The 21,756-nt window shown below is 49.2% G+C and overlaps 1 protein-coding gene across 1 annotated transcript; it reads right to left on the reverse strand.

Moving 5' to 3' along the window:
• Nucleotides 1-669: 669 nt before the first annotated feature.
• Nucleotides 670-18,964, reverse strand: PLK1 (polo like kinase 1). The gene is made up of 9 exons (XM_056534157.1): nt 18,342-18,964; nt 11,065-11,233; nt 9,839-9,983; nt 8,523-8,616; nt 5,907-6,285; nt 4,767-4,844; nt 4,529-4,683; nt 2,475-2,657; nt 670-1,249 (listed from the first exon to the last, which is right to left on the reverse strand). Exons 1-9 carry the CDS (start codon nt 18,699-18,701, stop codon nt 1,040-1,042), a joined length of 1,773 nt encoding a protein of 590 aa, XP_056390132.1. The 5' UTR covers nt 18,702-18,964; the 3' UTR covers nt 670-1,039.
• Nucleotides 18,965-21,756: the final 2,792 nt, after the last annotated feature.

The raw sequence follows: 21,756 nt of genomic DNA on the forward strand, positions 1-21,756 counted from the left end.
GCTAAGGGGGTTAAAGATTCCCACCACCACGTTTGGAACTAAAGATGAGCGAATTTACAGTAAATTCGATTCGTCACGAACTTCTCGGCTCGGCAGTTGATTTATCCTCCGTAAATTAGTTCAGCTTTCAGGTGCTCCGGTGGGCTGGAAAAGGTGGATACAGTCCTAGAAAAGAGTCTCCTAGGACTGTAGCCACCTTTTCCAGCCCACGGGAGCACCTTAATGCTGAACTCATTTATGCAGGAAAAGCCATCAACTGCCGAGCCGAGAAGTTCGTGACGAATCGAATTTACTGTAAGTTCGCTCAGCTCTATTCGGAACACTGGAGCTGGCGTCGGGAGCTTGTGACATCAGCTCCGCCGCCTCATGGCATCATGCCCCCTCAATGCAAGTCTATGGGAGGGGGCGTGACATTCGTCACGCCCCCTCCCATACACTTGCATTGAGGGGGCGTGGCTATGACATCACGAGCTCCAGTGTCCGTAACAGTTTGTTCCAAATGCTGAGCATCGGAGTACTCCTTTAAAGATTCTTACATATCCAAATTGCATTATAAAGTTAGTTGGGTATACCAGAAGCCAGTGTGTGCGCCCCCCCCCCCCGGCATACTTGGCTTTGATTTCTTGAAGCCGCCAAACCTTCACGCACAAGATGAGACAAGGATGTGCATCCATATACAAAGAACTTTAATCTGATATTAATATACAAAAGTTAGAAATTTGGTATTTTACATTAAAACCTGACAACATTGAGAAGTGACAGACAGGACAGGGTCTCTCCGTGAGAAAGATTTGGGGTATCACCCGCTTACATACAAGTTGCCCCCCTGCCCCAGCAGTAAGTGCACTTTGCAGGTGTGGCGACGACGGGACAGTCTGGTAAAGTTAGACATCTAGTTTAATACATTGACTTGGCACTTCTCGGCTCTGGAATTAAAAAGAAAAAATGTCCGCTGCCGCCAAGGTCTTTGTTAACCTCCTACTATGATACATGAGACTGGTGCAGCAGAGGAGACGGCGTCCATGTTTCTGTAGTCCGGTTACGCTGAGGCCTTAACGTGTACGGCCGCTCCAGACCTAGTGTTCTGCAGTTTCTCCACCATTGTGCGGGCATAACGCAGCCGGCTTGCCAGTTCTTTGGTGCAGCCGAATTCCTCGATGAGGCTCAGCTTGTATGTGCGGAACTCCCGTTTCTCGTCGATGTAGGAGACGGCACCCATGAGAGGACAGAGGATGATCTTTGTGTGGTCCTACAGGGGGGTGGAGATAGTTCAGCATTATCACAAACTTACATCCAAATGGGAAGAGTTTATCAAGATGGATGCAGTGTTAAAGGGGTACTCCAGTGGGAAAAAAATTTTTTTTTAAATCAACTGGTGCCAGAAAGTTACAGACTTGAAAATTACTTAAATCTTTACCCTTCCAGTACTTTTTTGCAGCTGTATGCTACAGAGGAAGTTCTTCTCTTTTTGAATTTCTTGTCTTGTCCACAGTGCTCTCTGCTGACACCTCTGTCCATGTCAGGAACTGTCCAGAGGAGGAGCAAATCCCCCTAGCAAATCTCTCCTGCTCTGGACAGTTCCTGACACGGACAGAGGTGTCAGCAGAGAGCACTGTGGACAAGACAAAAAAAAAATTAAAAATGAATTTCCTCTTTAGCATAAACTGCTAAAAAGTACTGGAAGGGTAAAGGTTTTTTAAATAGAAGTCATTTACAATTCTGTTTACCTTTCTGGCACCAGTTTATTTTTAAGTTTTCCACCGGAGTACCCCTTTAAAATCAACTGGTGCCAGAAAGTTCAGATTTGTAAATTATCTCTTTTTAAAAAATCTTAATCTTTCCAGTACTTAGCTGCTGTATGCTCCACAGGAAGTTCTTTTCTTTTTGAATTTCCTTTTTGTCTGACTACCAATGTGCTCTCTGCTGACACCTCTGTCCATGTCAGGAACTGTCCAGAGGAGGAGCAAATCCCCATAGCAAATCTATCCTGCTCCGGACAGTTCCTAAAATGGACAGAGGTGTCAGCAGAGAGCGCTGTGGTCAGACAAAGGAAATTCAAAAAGAAAACTTCTTGTGGAGCATAGAGCAGCTGATAAGTACTGGAAGGGTTAAAATTTTTAATTAGAAGTAATTTACAAATCTGTTTAACTTTCTGGCACCACAATATGTCTGGGGCACGCTAGAAAGGGTTCCAGCACCACAATTAGATGTGGCCATGGAGGTCATACCCTACCACATTACCCAATGCAACACAACCAGGTGCCTCCAGCTGTTGCAAAGCTACAACTCCCAGCAAGCCCGGACAGCCGTTGGCTGTCTGGGCATGCTGGGAGTTGTAGTTTTGCAACAGCTGGTGTCATCTCAGTTAGGAACCACCATCATACCCTATAGATATATATTCTAGGGCTATTCCCCATTACAAAAGGGGGGGGGGGGGGCGCAACACCAATTTTTTAGGATCAATTTCTACATACCTGGAAGAAGTTTATCTGCACAGTCCCGTTACTGAGGTGAAGGATAATGGCGCTCCTTGTCCGGAACCAGGTTCTCAGGTAGGGAAGGCGAGCCAGCTCATCTCCCTCCCGGGGGGTGATGTTGGCGCCCGCTTTCAGCAGGTGCTCGCTCATGTAGTTTCGGAAGTATTTCAGTAGTGTGATCTGCAAAAAACAGCAAGACCGTAAGATCAGGGTTCTTATATACAGGAACAAATATGGAAGCCACTTCTATCGTCATAGAAACCATATGGCCTTCCACACTGCATCAAGTAGGCCTAGGTTAACTGTTCCCAAGGTGCTTCCAGCTGTAGAAAAAAAAACTACAACTCCCAGCATGCTTCAGCTAGAGAGATCCACCACACTTGGCCCAGGGAACAACATGCTGTGTGTTATAGGCCAGGACTTTGTATTTTGTATGGAAGTTGTATTTTTTTTTTTTTTTTAAACAGCTGGAGGCCCAGTTAAGGGACCATGGTGATCATCATAATAGGCCCCCTTAAAGGGGTACTCTACCACAAGACATCCTATAGGGGATAAGATGTCTGATCGCAGGGGTCCTGCCGCTGGGACCACCACGATCAGACCTCATCCCCTAAAATAAGATGTCTAGGGGCGGAGTACCCCTTTAAGCTGGGGGTGGATAGCTACACATCTAATTTCTCTGGATTATACATTTTCTGTATATTTTATAGGTTTTATTTCCAATATTTCTATATTCTATATTTTATATGCTATTAATGTATGGATTAGTAACAGGAGTAGTTTTACTTCTAGAGGAAAAAAAATGCTGCTTTTAGGTGATATGAGCGATACAAGAGGTTCAACACGTCTTCGGCTGCATTCACACCACTTTTTTGCAATACAGTTCCCGTATCAGGTTTTTGATGAACGGATTCCTCAAAACCGGACTAAGCGATTAAAACGTGTGAACAAATTTTAACCCAGTGGTCCCCAAACTGTGGCCCTCCAGATGTTGCAAAACTACAACTCCCAGCATGCCTGGACAGCCAACGGCTGTCCAGGCATGCTGGGAATTGTAGTTTTGCAACATCTGGAGGGCCACAGTTTGGGGACCACTGTTTTAACCCGTATACGGTTTGAAAAATTATGTCCGGTTGCATCTTTTTAAGAAAAAAAATGATGTTTTTAACTTTTTCACTCCATTATGAATAAAGTTTCATTCGTTTGATTGAAATTCCAAGAAAAAAAAAAAACAAAAAACCTGCAGTCAAAAACCGTATGTATAAACCGTATGTAACTATTAGAGATGAGCGAACTTACAGTAAATTCGATTCGTCACGAACTTCTCGGCTCGGCAGTTGATAACTTACCCTGCATAAATTAGTTCAGCTTTCTGGTGGGCTGGAAAAGGTGGATACAGTCCTAGGAAAGAGTCTCCTAGGACTGTATCCACCTTTTCCAGCCCACGGGAGCACCTGAAGGCTGAACTAATTTATGCAGGAAAAGTCATCAACTGTTGAGCCGAGAAGTTTGTGACGAATCGAATTTACTGTAAGTTCGCTCATCTCTAGTAACTATGTACGTACGGTTCCTGTTAACTTCCATGTTTATAAAAAAAAAAAAAAATGTATACGTTTAATACAGTTTTTCACTCGGACCAAAAACAGTGGTAGGCTACGGTTTTGGGTACGGGGGGGGGTTGAAATGGATGCATCGTTTGGCATACGGTTTTCAATGGAGAGTCAATGCATATGGTTTTGTACGGTTTTCACATTGAAAACGTATACGGGAACTGTATTGCAAAATGCAGCCTTAGGCGACATTACGTACCATGGGGGAGATTTATCAAAACCTGTCCAGAGGAAAAGTTGCTGAGTTGCCCATAGCAACCAATCAGATTGCTGCTTTCATTTTTGAAAAGGCCTCTGCAAAATGAAAGTAGTGATCTGATTGGTTGCTATGGGCAACTCCATAACGTTTCCTCTGGACGGGTTTTGATAAAATCTCCCTCCATATTCTTTACGGACCGCCATAAATACGGCAGGTATATAGGGGTGAGCGCCACGACTTACCTTCTTGGTCAGAGCAGACGGGTAAGAGCGCACATTCAGGTAAGACTCCGTATTATTCCTTTCTATATACTGTAAACTGTCGCCATCGTTGTACATGATCAGCCGGGTAGAGTCGTTGAACAGCACGCCGACACTGTTGTCACAGAGCTGGTAACCTGGAAGGAACAGTGGGGCCCATTACATGATGCCACGGGAGACCACGGCGGCACGGGAGAGATCGCTGCAGAGCATTACTTACCTAAACCGTACTTGTCAGAGTAGTCCACCCATTTACTGACCCAGAAGATCGGATTGCAGGCTGGATCCTCGGCTTCCTCTGCAATGAGTGGACAGCAAGAAAGAGTGAGCGGGGTCTTCTATTATGCCAGTGTGCCTCCAGCTGTTGCAAAACTACAACTTCCAGCATGCCCGGACAGCCGAAGGCTGTCCGGGCATGCTGGGAGTTGTAGTTTTGCAACAGCTGGAGGCACCATGGTTGGGAAACAGTGGAAGAAATTAGGGATCGACCGATTATCAGTTTGGCCCATGTTATCGACAGATATTCACGATTTTGGATGTTCTCGGCATCGGCAATTAACTTGCCGATAATGCCCCCCCCACGCCAGCCAGAGACCACCGCCGCATTGCCTCCCCCATCCCGGGTTTTATAATTACCTGTTCCCGGGGTCTGCACGATTTCTGGCTCCTGCGGCATCCTGTGTTACACTGTGCGTTGCGCAGCGCAATGAAGAGTGACATCCTCAATGTGACGTCACCGTCAGTGCGCAGTGTGACAGCTCAGGAGGACAGCGCCGGAGCCAAAGTAGAGCGGACCCGGACCCCGGGAACAGGTAATTATAAAACCGGGAACGGGGGAGGCAATGGGATGGAGGTGGTGGTCTCTGGCTGGGGCGGTGTGGTGGGGGGGGGGGGGTGTTTGTGGTGATAGGACAGGCAGGGGAAGAGAAGCGTGCGGCAGTCTCTGGCACCACAAAAGCTACTGCAGTTCATTGATTTAAAGTGCCCACAAACTTACAGTAAATTCGATTCATCACGAACTTCTCGGCTCAGCAGTTGATGACTTTTCCTGCATAAATTAGTTCAGCTTTCAGGTGCTCCAGTGGGCTGGAAAGGGTGGATACATTCCTAGGAAAGAGTCTCCTAGGACTGTATCCACCTTTTCCAGCCCACCGGAGCACCTGTAAGCTGAACTAATTTATGCAGGATAAGTAATCAACTGCCGAGCCGAGAAGTTAGTGACGAATTGAATTTACTGTAAGTTCGCTCATCTTTACCGATAACTTATACCAGAATATCGGTATAAATTATCGGCCATCTGCCCAAAAAAAATAAATAAATAAACACATCCGTCTCCAACAGTCCCCAGTTGCGGTCTTACCTTGCCTAATGAGAGGCTTGTCTGAGGGTTTAGCAGCATTGACGCTAGTGAGCTGCACCATCATGTCAGACAGGTAGCAGTCCGCAGGCTCCGCAAATTCTGATGGTACCATCTCTTCGTCCTTGGCCGGTGCAGGTTTCTCTACCATGGGAGAGTCACCTTTGTTTATAGCAGTAAGTGGTTTCCTGAAGCTCGGATCAATAGTACTAGGGGCTATGGAGAACCGTGGGGGTACAGTCAGGCAGGTGGTGGGCAGGCGGTTGGGAATGTGACCGCTGGTGAAGAATTCATCCGTAAGAAGCTCGTCTATGGTGGGCCTGGTGGTCGGGTCTGAGCGGAGCATTTTCTGGATGAGGGCTGCGGCAACCGGGTTAATGTGCTGGAAGGAGGAACGACAAGATGTCAGCTGTTGAGAACCGCACCACCATCAGCCATGCAGGATTTAGAATTATAAAAAGTTGACATGGCCTGAATTTTTCCAAAATGGAGGACATTTACATTTGTTAGACCTCATCATTTAAAGGGTACCAAAGTTAATTGTCTGTAATTTAAAGTGTTACCATGGTGGCAGTATTGTTAGTACTTTGCCAGCTGTCCCTTAATTCAGAGACACACACACTTCACTGTTCCTTGTTTTTAGTTTGCTTTACCCAGTTTGAGAAGCCACCAGCACTGCTCTTTCCTGTACTTCCCTGCCCTTACATCAGGGGTGTGGAAATTAAAAAAAAAAAAATAAATAAAAAATAACTATTTGTCCAAGGGACTAAAGCGGAACACAATCTACTTGTCCCTCAAGAAAATCCACTTGTCCTGGTAGATGAAATAATTTCAACCAAAATAGTCTGATCCCCCCCACTAGACCACCAGGGATGGATAGAAGATCCCTTTAGACACTGCTGGGGGGAAGAATAGACTGCACTAAAGAAAAATAAGGGAGAACTGTCCCTGCTAGCCCGATACAGGGCTAAATCTGAACAATTCACCTGCCCGGCGCCCAAAACTACTTGTCCCGGGCGAAAGGATTTCCACATCCCTGTGTGGCCTAGAGCTCGTCTCATGAACCATATACCAGATTGAATGGATAGCCCAAATGGTGTTAATCTTGCTAAAATATATATATATATAAAAAATTTAAAAAAGTTGGAGCACAATACTGAAGTTTAGTCACAGGAAGACTTTCTCTAAAAGCTAGTAAAAATAAAAGAACTCCAGCCACAATTAACTTCTAGCTTATCCACAGGATAGGGGATAAGTTCTCTGGAATGAGACCCTGGTTCTCTTAGGCCCTGTTCACACTACATATGTCGCTGAATCTCCGCTCGCAGAATTGAGCGAGCGGAAATTCAGCCTGGCAGCGGCGATAGGACCGCACCGTCACCATTGATGGCTATGCAGTACTCGGGGACTTCCATGCAAAGAATGAACATGTTCTTTCTTTGCGTTGAACAATTTCAGCGGTGGAATTGTCTGCCGCTGAAATTCCGCAGTGTGAACGGGTCTCGCGGAAACCCATTCACACTGATGCTAATGTTCCCTGTGGACAATTATACTAATTGTATTATGCTCACGGAATTACGCAGGAATTCCACAGTGTGAACATACCTTTAGTGAGGAGCGTGTTTACCAGTAGAGGCACATGCTCCATTCATTTCTATGAGCGCTGTTCATGCCCGGTCGGGTCTTTAACGCTCCCATAGTAGTTAATGCTGCAGACAGCACAAGCTCCATACCGGGAGCCAGATCCCGTTTGAGATCACCTGCGGTCGGACACCCCCTGGCGATCAGTTACTTATCCCCTTATCCTGTGGATAGGGGATAAGTTAATTGTGGCTGGAGTTCTCCTTTAGCAGCTTTAGATTACAACCTGTGCTTGAAATCCCAACCTCTCACCATCTTATGGTTTGGAGGGGGAGGATGCTTCTGCACAATGTATTGCCACCACGACAACCTCGGCTATAATGAAAGTGTCTTAGTGCTGGGCGGTATGGCCTAAAATTAATATCACAGTATTTTTATTATTATCACGGTATTAACGCCTGTGTCAGTACTACGCAAATAGCATAGGGCTAACGCTAAGCTCCTAGCACTGCCTAAGTTAGCCCTACACTATTTGCATAGTGCTGCGCCTGCGCAGTACTACGTTAGCCGCGCGCAAGGCTTTTAAATCTGTTCCTGTACCCCGAGAGCTGACAGGGACGGGGAACAGAGCCGCACTCGGCATTCTTGTGACACCGCTAGTGGGCACAGGGACCCCGCTAGCAGTGGGGATTGATAGTGCTCGCGGGGACACAGTAAATGGATTAGCTTCTGTGGCCCAACTCTCAGAATCGGGCCACAGAAGCACACCGGGACAAGTGAGGACGCCGTGCTGGGCTCTACAATTCATCCAGAGGGTGGGGAAGGGGCCCGACTGGTATAGCGGTATGGGCAAAAATCCATACCGTGGGAGGAAAAAAATAAAAAATAAGTAAAATAAAAATCCATATACTGGTATACCGCCCAGCACTAAGTCTTGGTAAGAAGATAAACCTGCGATCCCAACTGCAAAGATTTCAGACCCCACAATGCAATACGAGACCATTAATACTGTTCTATACAGAACACCCATTCTCTCACCTTAGGAATTGAGTATTCATTCTTTTTAATCCTTAGATAGGTTTCCTTTAGGCATGAAGTTTCAAAAGGAGGTTTACCGACCAGCAGCGTGTACCTGGAAAGGTATAGCGATAATGACCGTCATACAGAATGCAGTTTCTACAATTAGCCACTAGGTGGTGACAACATGGTCTCTTTAGATTCCTAACTACATCAGGCAATTTGGTGCTATGCTGCCCCCTGCAGGAGAGGGAATTGGCTACGCTTACTGTGCAGACCAGCATTTCCCAATCAGGGTGTCTCCAGCTGTTGCAGACTCCCAGCATGCCCGGACAACTGAAGGCACCCTGGTTGCAGAAACCCTGTTCTGGACACTTGATCAGTGTTGACAGCTGGGACACCAAACATACATAAGGCCGTGCCCATGGCCCTGACTTATTGTTTTCAACACAGGGTGCCTCCAGCTGTTTCACTACTACAACTCCCAGCATGCCCTGACAGCCAATAGATGTCAGGGCAAGCTGGGAGTTGTAGTGGTGAAACAGCTGGAGGCACCCTGTGTAGATGAAGGGCGGAAGTCATCCCCCCCCCAGCAGGCATCAGTGACGTTGTGCCGGCTGGGGAAGTCTGCCTGGTAGTGAGCACGCTACCAGGCAGACAAAAGCATTTTTAATATAGAAAAAAAATAAATAAAATTAAAAGCAGGGAGGGGGTTAGGGATAGATGGGCAATAGGCAAGGACAGAAAAAAAAAAGGATGATGGGAGCTTCTCTAAGAATGGCGCTCATGCATATACTCCTACAGCTGGATCAGACTCACGTGCTGGACAAGGTCTCAAGAGTTTAGGGGTTAAGTTTTGGAGTACATTCACACTACAGAATTTCTGCCTGGAGATAGACGGAGATTCCATTTGCAACGGGTGCTGCCGAAATCTATTGGCATTAATACCTGACCGCCGCACTATTCAAATAACGGAGCAAGGACGATGGGTCCCAGTGGTCAGATTACCCCCAACCAGATACATGGATAGGTGGTAAGGGTTTGTGGGAAATGCCTTTCAGTGACCCGTCATGCCAGTATGGATGCCCACCCCATGGCTTGGTGCCACATTTTAATGTCAAATTACTCACTGTTCACGGCTGACAACTAACTACATGATATCAAGTCAGCGTTTCCCAACCAGGGTGCCTCCAGCTCTTGCAAAATTACAACTTCAGCTGTCTGGGCATGTTGGGAGTTGTAGTTTTGTAACAGCTGGAGGCACCCTGGTTGGGAGATATAGCTCTGCGTAGTACAATGATCCAATGACCATGAGGACCCCTGTGTGTAAAACTTACATTATGCATCCTAGGGACCAGATGTCCACCTCAAAGCTGTGCCCTTTCTTGCCCAAAACCTCCGGTGCAATATAATTCGGGGTCCCACAAAGGGTTTTCTTTCGCTCTCCATCGAATTCCACTTTGGTCGCCAATCCAAAGTCACCTGAAAAGATAGATCGTATGTTAGATGGAGCGTTCAGTATCCCAACAATGCTGCCCCCCGACTACATCCAGTGCTGGAATCCAGCTGGGAAGACTGGTCAGGAGGCACTCTGGCTCTGCAGTACTACTGACGCAATGCATTATGGTATACATCAAGGGTTTAGCAACACCGGATGGGGAAGACACCCCTTGTCAGACCACTGATCAGAATGGTTCCAGAACTTTCCCCACCTCCTACCCCTCAGGGCTTGCTGGGAGTTGTAGCTCTGCTAGAGTTTCCCAGCCAGTGTGTCTCCAGCTGTTGCAAAGCTACAACTCCCAGCATGCCCGGAAAGCCAAAGGCATGCTGGGAGTAGTAGCTTTGCAACAGCTAAAGGTAGGTCCACAGCTTAGAGATCTGTGGACCTTTAGCTGTTGCAAAACAAACTCCTAGCATGCCCGGACAGCCTTTGGCTGGGAGTTGTAGTTTTGCAACAGCTAAAAGGTTGGTCCAGCTAAACGATCTGTATCTCTCCAGGTGTAAAAAAAAAAAAAAAAAAACTACAATAGATGTACACGATGGGAGTTGCTGTATTTTATCACTTGGAGAGCCGCAGGTTGGGGGATGCCCAAATAGATTGAAAACTACAACTCCCATCATGTTTTATTTACAGGGTCTTTAACCGTTCGTGGATTCTTTACATGTAGAGCAGTTTTTCAAAAACTACAACTCCCATTATGCCTTGACAGCCATTGGCGCATGTTTAGGACCACTGTAATAGGTGAGGAAAGGGTCGTGCTCTGTTGCAAAACTACAACTCCCATCATGTTCAGTTTCCACCATTTCCAGGAATGGATTGCTGTCAGTGAATGGAAACATTGCAGACCATCCTGTGACAGAACAACAACTCCCATCAGCTCCTGTTTAGCTGTCAAAGCATAAAAGGAGCTGTAGTTTTGCAATAGCTGGCGGTTGGGGGGGGGGGGTTGTTGTACTAGTGTTTTGTGCCTCCAGCTGTTGCAAGACTACAACTCCCAGCAAGGCATGCTGGGAGTTGTAGTTTCACAGTTGCTGGAGGTGCACTGGGTTAAAGGCTCCTTACCTATTTTGACCTCCATGTCATCATTGAGAAACAGGTTCCCGAGCTTGAGATCCCTATGGATGACTTTGTTGCTGTGGAGATACTGACAGGCCAGGATTGTCTGCCGCAGGTAGTAGCGCGCCTCCGGCTCCGTCACCGCCTTTCTCCTCTTGTGCAATTCCAACAAGGACTGAAAAGAGTAAAAAAACAATAAGGTGAATGAATAAAAAGGAAAAGCCTCCAAGAAAGTTTTTGCTGCAAGGGAACTACAAGTCTAAGCATCTCTTAATAGCCTGCAGATCTAATTTATGGCTTAAGTGACCGAATAGTAACCTGCCGCCAGAAATACTGAAAAGGAGTTTTTTGTACTCTCCGTAACATCTCTTGTAGCCTTCATTGGGGGGGGGGGGGAGATACTGATGGGTATTCTGCTCATGCCATAGGGGAAGAACAAAATAAAATAAAAATAGTAGGCTCCTCCCTGGCAGGATAGACCCGCCCACTGGAAGTGAGGTAATCAGTTTGGTCACAAAGCAGTAGGAAAAGCCCACAAAGAACAAGTCCGAGGGACCATAGAAAAGAATCCTGGATTTAAAAAAATTAAATTAAAGATCTGGACAAAAACTTCTCGGTCGCTCTTCATTGGGGACACCTATACTGATGGGACGTACCAAAGCAGTCCCTTAGGGAGGGGAAAACCACCAGAGAAAGGGAATCAGTCCAGAGACCGAACTCACATGTCTGCAAGGCCTGCAGAGGAGATCCCAGGCAGAGACAACTAGGGGTGTGAATTGCCAAGAATTTGGCGATACAATTCGAATTGTGATACCAGTGTGGCGATTATATATATATCCCGATACCGTCTAGGTGACGATACATTGCGATATCCTGATTCTGTCTCAAAAACAATTTCTTTTACACTTTTATACACTTTATTCATCTGTCTGAGGAATCTAATGATTCCTCCTAAAAGTCTAATAGAGTTCTATTGAACTCCATTGATCTGTGATCCATTGATAGATCCTAGTCAAGCCAGGATCTATCAATGACAGAGCGGGACAGCAGGGAACAGAGGTAAGCCCTCCGGCTACCTCCACTATGGATCCCCCGGCCATGATCGTGCTTTGGGGGGGGGGGGGGAGGGTGCAATCCACCCCACTAGCCCACCATGGAGCATTCACACATATTTTAGACGCCACTGTCAGCTTTGACAGCGGCGATCTAAAGGGTTAATAGCCAGCCGCAGCGATCACCGCATGCTGGCTATTAGCGGCGGCCCCTGGCTACTGAAAACAGCCAGGGGCTGCAGAGTATGGAGTGGGCAGGAGTCCAGAGCCCGCTCCATACTCCCCTCTGAGCGCCACATGCTGGATATTAGTGGCGGTGATGCATCAGCGGCCCCCGGTGTTTGAAATCAGCGGGGGGCTGCAGAGTACAGAGCGGGCACAAGTAAGAGCCCGCTCCATACACCCAGAGCGACGCCGCGTCAGATCCGGCCTGCCCTGGTCCACAAATGTGGAAATTGTATGTCCCGACGCCCGGGACATGCTGTTCCGGCCGTCAGGAGACAAATTCCACATGCCTAAAAGGATAGATTCAAAAATATTTTGAATCTATTCAGTATCGCCAAATGAAAAATCACGCGAATAGATTTTTTTCTTACATCCCTAGAGACAACTGAGGCTAAAGGAACGGAGCTCCTGGAAGATCCCCTGTCCAAGGAGATGGACTAGGACACCAAGGGAAGGGACCATCCTCTAGAGCAGTGGTCTTCAACGTGCGGACCTCCCAGATGTTGCAAAACTACAACTCCCAGCGTGCCCGGAAAACCAACGGCTGTCCGGGCACCCTGGGAGTTGTAGTTTTGCAACATCTGGGAGGTCAGCACGTTGAAGACCACTGCTCTAGAGACTCAAGACACCCAGGTCAGAGAGAGACTATAAAAAGTCTACTAGGAAGCCAGATGGGCCGGAACCATTCTGGGAGGAGGTTGGACTCAACTCCAAAGAACCAGACAGAGGGCCAGACCAGCTGGGAAACAAGAATGGAAGAGGGCACAAGAGAGCCCCATCCAGAGGCAAAGCGATCCAAGAGGACATGGCGGAAACAGCAGGGAGAGCAGCGTACGCCTGAGCAGAAGGAGAGTACAGGAGGTGGAGACCAGAAAAACACTGGAAAAAGAAAACAGAAACCGGCTCGAGAGGTCTGGTGTATGAGAAAGACCCGAACAGCTGCAGACCCAAAACCACTGTCCCAGGGGCCTGCTGTGAGCACCTGGAAGGAGACAGTACCTCAACTAGTGGAATCCGGATGACGGGAAAGTTGCAGAATGTCCTTAAAAGGAGCATCCTGGAACACCGCAACAATGGGGGAGGTGACCTGGTGGAGAAGAAAACCATGCAGACAGTGTCTGGCTATCTGGCATAGGGACATGGCCACGCTGGGTCCCACATATGGAACCACACCCTGAAAGTGGGTTACGAGCCTTCAGTCAGAGCGGCAGGCATGTAGTGAGGGACCTGGTAAAGTAGGGAACCCTGCAGACCAGTATGTGGTGCATTGTATAGGGCCCACGGAGCAACACTGGGAGACTCACGAGGAAGCACACCTTGGCAGTAGGCTACGTGAAGGAGAAAGAAAATGTCCAGCACTGAGCACAATGCAAGATCATTTATTGTGGAACAGCAACAGGGATCAAGGAGTGACGCGTTTCAGCGACCTTGGTCACCTTAATCGATTAAGGCGACCAAGGTTGCTGAAACGCATCACTCCTTGATCCCTGTTCCTGTTTTATTCCACAATAAATCACCGTGCTCAGTGCTGGACATTTTCTTTCTACTATTGGCTGTATTCATTGCGCCCGCACGAGTCCGCGCACGGAGGCGGCAGTGGTGAGCTGAACTACTACTACCTGTTGCACTAGGTTACCTGAACTACCGTCCACGGTGTGAAGTGTATGGAGGTTGGCCCACGTAGTAGTAAGCCGTGCGGACAACCGTCTGGCCGACCTGGTATAGAATTCCTGTATGCACAGGGTCACTCCTTCGAAAGCTCCCACAGAAGTGGGGTAATGGAGTGCAGCCTATCCATTGGGCAACCTGGCAGTGTAGGAGATCCGGCCAACAGACTGGCAGCAGTCCTGGGTACCTGCAGGGACCCTCATCCAGATCCCTCACCCCAGCAGTGAGGTACAGGAAACCTGGCCATGCCCATGGCAGCCCAGAGATCAGAGACAGATGGCGGTGGAAACCATGCAGACAGTGGCTTACTGGTATGGGTCCGTGGTAGACAATGGGTCACTCCTGGGGTACCGGAGTGCCAGCAGCGGACACAGCAGCTGTGAGACGACAGGCGAGACTACTGTCCGGCATGTTGATATCAGGTCCAGTCCATGCAGGGACACTTCCACGGAGGCCCTACGCTAGATGTGGGGATGCGGAGCACTAGCCGCGGATGCAGTAGCCTGTGAAGAGCATCATAATATGACAAGCCAAGAACACCCCCAGGATGGGTGGCCAGCAGACCTGACAGGACGAAACGCAAGGGACCTTAGCGTCTGCCAGGAACGCAAAAGCCATTGTACATGGTATGGCACTTAGTAGTAGGGGAGAACAGGCATTGAAAATTACCCTGGTAGTTTCTAGGGGGATCGTGAAATCCCTGGCAACAACCCACCTCGGCGGTTCGCGTAGGCTCCCTGACAGTGAGAGAACGCAGAAATTAAGGACGCCAAAGACATACACAAATTACATTGAGCCGATTGAAGTAGAGCAGGTCACCTTACAGGGTGACAAGCAAATAAAGCAGCCCCCCAATACAGACCCTAGGAAAGGGACCCTGCAGATATGAAACTGGTGGCCGACCAAGGCTGTAATAGCGACTGGTTGCAGCAATAAAAATCAGAGTGCAATACAATTATTGGCCACAAGAGGGCACCAACGCCCTATTTTGTTAACATGCAGGAAAGTAGCATGGGGAGGAGCAAGGCACCTGGTGCTGAATCTGCCCGCGAGGTCCCCAAAGAGATGGGCAGGATGTCCACACCATGGGGACCACTGAAGAAGAACACATGGGCAGCCCAGGAGCAGAGACTGAGCGGCACGCTCAGAAGTGCCTGCTAAGCTGTGGCACAGTTCAAAGGCCCAGGGGGACAAGAACAGCTCCCGTGGGGCCGCAGCTCAGGGAGGTCGATTGTGCCGCTCTGACTACGGAGCGCCGCTGACCCCCGCAATGATGGAGGGGCGGAGCTAAACTCCACTGGAGGAGCACAATGCCAAGGGTAAGCACCAGTGGGTCGTAAGAGGAAGCAGCGGAGCGTGTGAACCTGGAGGGGCGGTGCTGTCTCCTGATTTGCGTGCTGGCTCAGGGGTACAAGAAAGGCAGAGCCACGTGCTGCCATAACCCCCGATCTTAAAGAGGAGGCGCGGCCTCTCCTCCCGGATCACGCGCTGGCTCGGGGGGGTACAAGAAAGGCGGAGCCATGTGCCGCCATAACCCCCTCACCCAGTGTGGTGCCAACCCCCACAGTAGGGGTAAGGAAAACCATTATAGCTGGCAAAATGCAGTTCAGAGGTGAACAGGGAAGAACACCTGCGGAGGAAGTGGCTGCAAAGGGCCGATGCAGTCCACCAGGGGACCCGAGTGAGCCCTAAACATAACGCTCCCAATACAGGACAGAGTCCCATTTTAAAGAGGAAGGGGGGAGGGGTTAATATACTCACCTGTCGATACCATCTTCTTATACTCACCCTGAAGTCTTCAACCAGCTTATGGCCGCGGTGCATCATACCAGGCTAAGATAGCGAGGGCGAGCCGGGGCAGTAAGAGGACTGGACCCAGGGTACAACCGCCAGGCGTTGGCCATAAGGGGTTGACGGCCCACACTTACATTACGTGCCCCTTTGTCGCATATGGGGGAAAGGTAGCGCCATGCTCTTGAACCCCCACCTGAAAAAGGGAGGAAAAAACCTAAACAGCCCTTACTAGAAAATAATAAAATAGACCAGGTTCAGGGAGATCCCAGACATGTGCCTTGTCTCCTGACACTAGATAAAACCCATTACCTTACTTCCAGTGGGCGGGATTATCCTGTCAGGGAGGAGCCAACTAATACCCATCAGTATAGGTGCCCCCCAATCAAGAGCAACTGATAAATAATTTTTGAATAGTCCGAGTCTTAAAGGGGTACTCCGGTGGAAAATGTATTTTTAATCAATTGATGCCAGAAAGTTAAACAGATTTGTAAATAACTTCTATTTAAAAATCTTAATCCTTCCAGTACTTAGCTGCTGTATACTAGAGGAAGTTGTGTAGTTCTTTCCAGTCTGACCACAGTGCTCTGTCGACACCTCTGTCCATGTCAGGAACTGTCCAGAGCAGTTGAAAATCCCCATAGAAAACCTCTCCTACTCTGGACAGTTCCTGACATGGACAGAGGTGTCATCAGAGAGCACTGTGCTCAGACAGAAAGGAAATTCAAAAAGAAAAGAACTTCCTCTGTAGTATACAGCAGCTGATAAGTACTGGAAGGATGAAGATTTTTATATAGAAGTCATTTATAAATCTGTTTAACTTTCGGGCACAAGCTGATTTAACAAAAAAATTATAATAAAAATGTTTAATATAAATATAACACACACACACACTTTTCCACCGGAGTACCCCTTTAAAGATTCTGCAGATAGAAGAGGAGTATGTCGAGGAGGAAATACTCCCTGCCATAGAGACAAACGGCCAGGGCTGCAGTACAGGAGAGCGGCCACTGGAGGGCAGCAGAGAGCAGGCACAGCTCTAGTAGTCGGTTGGTATGCAGACAGTTATAGAGCCTGGGGGGGGTTAGTTCTAGAATTAAATATATAAATCTATTACACACTTAAATTACATACTAAATAGCAGCTGCTGCAGCACCTCTTTATGGCCTTAGTCACCACAGTATACAATAAGCAATAATCAGGAAGCTAATGGAACATAGGCCAAGAGGGGGTGTATGGCTGGGATTGGTAGTAAATCTGGTGTCTTACTCAGCCGTTATCTGGAAGACATTCTGGGACTTCTGGTCCTCCAGGATTAATATGGCTATCTATATCTATATATGGTGCACACTGAGGAAGCTGCCTTGGCATTTCCAGTAAGCATGCTGGGTCCTGTAGTCCCCATCATACAAAGGCTAGCTAGGAGAAAGTTTTTTTTCAAAGTGGGCATGCTGGGATCTGTGGTTCCCCAAAACTAGGGGGGGGGGGGGGGGAAGCACAAGCAGCCGTTAGCTTCTTCCTAGACAACTGGAAAGGCATTCTGGGACTTGTGGTCCTTAACAGTTTGTATAGGATGAAAGATCCAGTTGACAGTGGAATAGGCCTTGGCATTTCTAGTGAGCATGCTGGGACCTGTAGTTCCCACACTAAGCAACATTTTACAAGCCCAATGTAGTGTGCAATGGGAGATCAGTGGTTAACCAGCGCAAGTGTGCCACCAGCTGTTGCAAAACTACAACTCCCAGCATGCCCGGACAGCCTTCGGCTGTCTGGGCATGCTGGGAGTTGTAGTATTGCAACAGCTGGAGGCACACCTTTCAGAACACTGGGATTAACCCTATACTGGACTGAAAACTTAGAAGGCATGCTGGGACTTCTAGGCCTATGCAGTCAGTTACGCTTGACATATAGCTAGATGGGCATGCTGGTATCTGTAGTGCAGGAAAGGATGCATAAAGAGAAGACAGCCATTAACCTCTTCCTAGAAAGGCATGCTGGGACTTCTAGTCCTATAGAATAAGCAAAGCATAATATACAGTGGCAAAAGCTTTGGCCTGGCCAGATGCACTGCTGGTACTTTTAGTCCCCCCACCAAATAGCCACCTGTAACCCGGGCATGCTGGGATGTATAGTCCCCCCCCACCGTAGCCTCCTGTATCCTTGGCATGCAGGGATTTGTAGTCACCCCCCCCACCCACCAGAGAGCCACCTGTAACCCAGGCATGCTGGGATGTACAGTCCCCCCCCCCCCCCCCACCAGAGCCTCCTGTATCCCGGGCATGCTGGGATGTGTAGTCCCCCCCCCAGATCCTCCAGTATCACGGGCATGCTGGGATTTGTAGTCCCCCCCAGAGCCTCCTGTATCCCGGGCATGCTGGGATGTGTAGTCCCCCCCCAGATCCTCCTGTATCCCGGGCATGCTGGGATTTGTAGTCCCCCCCAGAGCCTCCTGTATCCCGGGCATGCTGGGATGTGTAGTCCCCCCAGAACCTCCTGTATCCCGGGCATGCTGGGATTTGTAGTCCCACTATGGAGCACACAGCCTACCCTCCTCCGGCACAGCTCCAGCACCACGAAGACGAAGTCGTTGTCCTCGAAGAAGCCGTGGAAGCCGACGACATGCTTGTGGTTGAGGCTGCGCTGGATGGCGATCTCCATGGTCATCTTGTCCTTCTGGTGCGGCTTCAGCAGCATGGTCTTGGGGACGATCTTCCCGGCGTACACCTCCCGGTTGGCCAGATCCGTGATCTCATAGCACTTGGCGAATCCGCCTTTACCGAGGAACCGTCCGCGGAGATAGCGGCGCCGGGTGCGGGGATCCACCAGGATCTCGGGGATCTCCTTCACCGCGGGCACCCCGGGGGGCTTAGCTGTCTGTGCAGCCGTCCTGCCGTCCACCTGAGCCATGACTAACGCGAATACTGAACGGAAACACCGGCGATGATGTGCGGGGACCGGCTGTACGTGCTGCTCCGCCCGGCCCTTTAATCCCTCTGCTCCCGGCCCTGTAGCCGCCGTTGATTTTGAAGCACAATGCGCTCTCCTGATTGGCTGATAGGATTTAAATTCCAAAGCCGCCTGCCGCGGAGCAGCATGGGAGGCCGGCGATTTAAAAGGAAGGGGGAGGGTCACTTAGCTTTATTGACAACGGTTGTGAGGACAAACGGACAGAATCGCGCTGCGGGCGAGAGAAGAAGAGACAGGGAGGAGGGTCACACAGGGCGGTTTGGTCTCTGCGGCAACGTGTAATGTGATGGGCGGCGCCATATATAAGGATCATTTTATATATATATATATATATATATATATATATATATATATATATATACACACACACAGTATATAGGATTATCATCACCTGGGAACGATGAGTCCAATACAGAGGTGATGGTATATGTGATGTACATAGACAATGCTGCCAAACAGTGCACAGAAGACATGGTGATACTGTCTGCACAGTGCCCCCATACACACTAATACCAACAGAGCCCCTAATACACAGCAGTACCAACTGAGTGTCCTTACACATAGCAGCAGAGTGCCCCTATACACAGTACTGTCAGCAGAGTGCCCCTATACCCAGTACTGTCAGCAGAGTGCCCCCTATACACAGTACCGTCAGCAGAGTGCCCCTATACACAGTACTGTCAGCAGAGTGCCCCTATACCCAGTACTGTCAGCAGAGTGCCCCCTATATATAGTACTGTCAGCAGAGTGCCCCCTATACACAGTACCGTCAGCAGAGTGCCCCCTATACACAGTACTGTCAGCAGAGTGCCCCTATACCCAGTACCGTCAGCAGAGTGCCCCCTATACACAGTACCGTCAGCAGAGTGCCCCCTATACCCAGTACCGTCAGCAGAGTGCCCCCTATACACAGTACTGTCAGCAGAGTGCCCCTATACCCAGTACTGTCAGCAGAGTGCCCCTATACCCAGTACTGTCAGCAGAGTGCCCCTATACCCAGTACTGTCAGCAGAGTGCCCCCTATACCCAGTACCATCAGCAGAGTGCCCCTATACACAGTACTGTCAGCAGAGTGCCCCTATACCCAGTACCGTCAGCAGAGTGCCCCCTATACACAGTACCGTCAGCAGAGTGCCCCCTATACCCAGTACCGTCAGCAGAGTGCCCCCTATACACAGTACTGTCAGCAGAGTGCCCCTATACCCAGTACTGTCAGCAGAGTGCCCCTATACCCAGTACTGTCAGCAGAGTGCCCCTATACCCAGTACTGTCAGCAGAGTGCCCCCTATACCCAGTACCATCAGCAGAGTGCCCCTATACACAGTACTGTCAGCAGAGTGCCCCCTATATATAGTACTGTCAGCAGAGTGCCCCTATACCCAGTACTGTCAGCAGAGTGCCCCTATACCCAGTACTGTCAGCAGAGTGCCCCTATACCCAGTACTGTCAGCAGAGTGCCCCTATACCCAGTACTGTCAGCAGAGTGCCCCTATACCCAGTACCATCAGGATGCTATAGGGTTGTATAGGTGTGACTGATGGGATCTCTTCTGCTCATCCTGTACATCCTGATGACCAACTGAAAAGCTCAGAACCTCCTCAGGGGTCATTTACATTAATCCTTTAGGGTCCATTCACACGTACAGGATCCTGCGCAGATCTGATGCTCAGGATTGGTAGCTGCAGATTAGAAGCTGTGCTCAGTCACAGTGGCGTAGCGTGGGTTGTCAGCACCCGGGGCAAGGCAGGTAATTTGCGCCCCCTAACCCGTGGATTTTAGCCCTCGAGTCTCTTCCACTAGATTAGTTAACCCCTTACCCCCTAAGCACATGTATTGTTTGTTAGGAAAATACTGATGTGATTAAAGTCAAATGCATCTAAATACAAGTTTATTGTCAAACACTTTATTGAGTGCGAACATTACACATTCTCCACATTTCAGCAGGTCTATGAATACAAATCTACAAATGTAGTAACCGAGCACGGGCCGCGCTATTATATGTCGTCTCACAACCATCGGAAACGACAAAAAATATCAAGAACAAAAACTAAACATCAAAATGGAACCGAACCCTGGAGATGATCCAAGGCACATGACAGGGGGGTATTATAAGTAAGCGGAAAATGTCAGGGGGGCATTATATGTGCATTATATGGGCACATGACAGGGGGCCCCTGTCATGTCCCCCCACATATATTGCCCCCTGACATGTGCCCCTCACATATAATGCCCCCCTGTCATGTGCCCTCACATATAATGACCCCCTGACATGTGACCCTGACTTATAATGTCCCCTGTCCTGTGCCCCTCACATATAATGCCCCCTGAGGGGCACAGGACATGGGGTATTATATATGAGGGGCACATGACAGGGGGGGGGGTCCTGTCATGTGCCCCCACATATAATGCCCCCCTGACATGTGCCCCTTACTCATCATTTGCCCCTCTCACTTATAACTTGCTCCCCCCTCCCCTTTCTCACGCCGTCACCTTTCTCCCACGCTGCGGCTGCTCCATTCCTGCAGTCAGTGAGAGCCGTGGGGACGTGATCTCTGGGCGCCGGCGCGATTATGTGATGTCATCGTGCCAGCCTGACGTGATTGGCTCTCACTGACTGCAGGAAAGGAGCAGCCGCGGCGTGTGATAGCAAGGTGACGGGCGTGAGAAAGGGGTGGTGGAGCAGGTCAGCCGACAGCCTCCGCTCCACCATGCGATAGTTCAGGAAGAGGGGCAACAATCTCGGGGGGGGGGGGGGGGGGGCAATTGCCTCCACAGTGGGCGGCGACCCGGTGGCTCGGATCGGATTCGCACAGCCAGCACTGCAGAGAGAGCGAGTGAGCCAGGCAGGGGCAGAGAGCTGCGAGTGCGAGCGCGCCCCCCCAGATGTTGCGCCCGGTGCGGCCGCCCCCCCCCCTGCACCCCCCACGCTACACCTCTGCTCAGTCATTTAGTTTACATTGAAATCTGCAGCATCAAATCTGCAGACTAATGTATT

Source organism: Hyla sarda, chromosome 8, assembly GCF_029499605.1.
Source record: "Hyla sarda isolate aHylSar1 chromosome 8, aHylSar1.hap1, whole genome shotgun sequence".
Taxonomy (NCBI): domain Eukaryota; kingdom Metazoa; phylum Chordata; class Amphibia; order Anura; family Hylidae; genus Hyla; species Hyla sarda.

Bases quoted from the DNA above. Each gene is read 5' to 3' on its own strand.
- PLK1 (XM_056534157.1), bottom strand. From the start codon at position 18,701: ATGGCTCAGGTGGACGGCAGGACGGCTGCACAGACAGCTAAGCCCCCC. The intron at 6,286-8,522 runs GTGAGAGAATGG...TCCTCCTTCCAG, and splicing joins ATGAATACTCAATTCCTAAG to CACATTAACCCGGTTGCCGC. The intron at 2,658-4,528 runs GTAAGTCGTGGC...TGTTTTTTGCAG, and splicing joins CGTCTGCTCTGACCAAGAAG to ATCACACTACTGAAATACTT.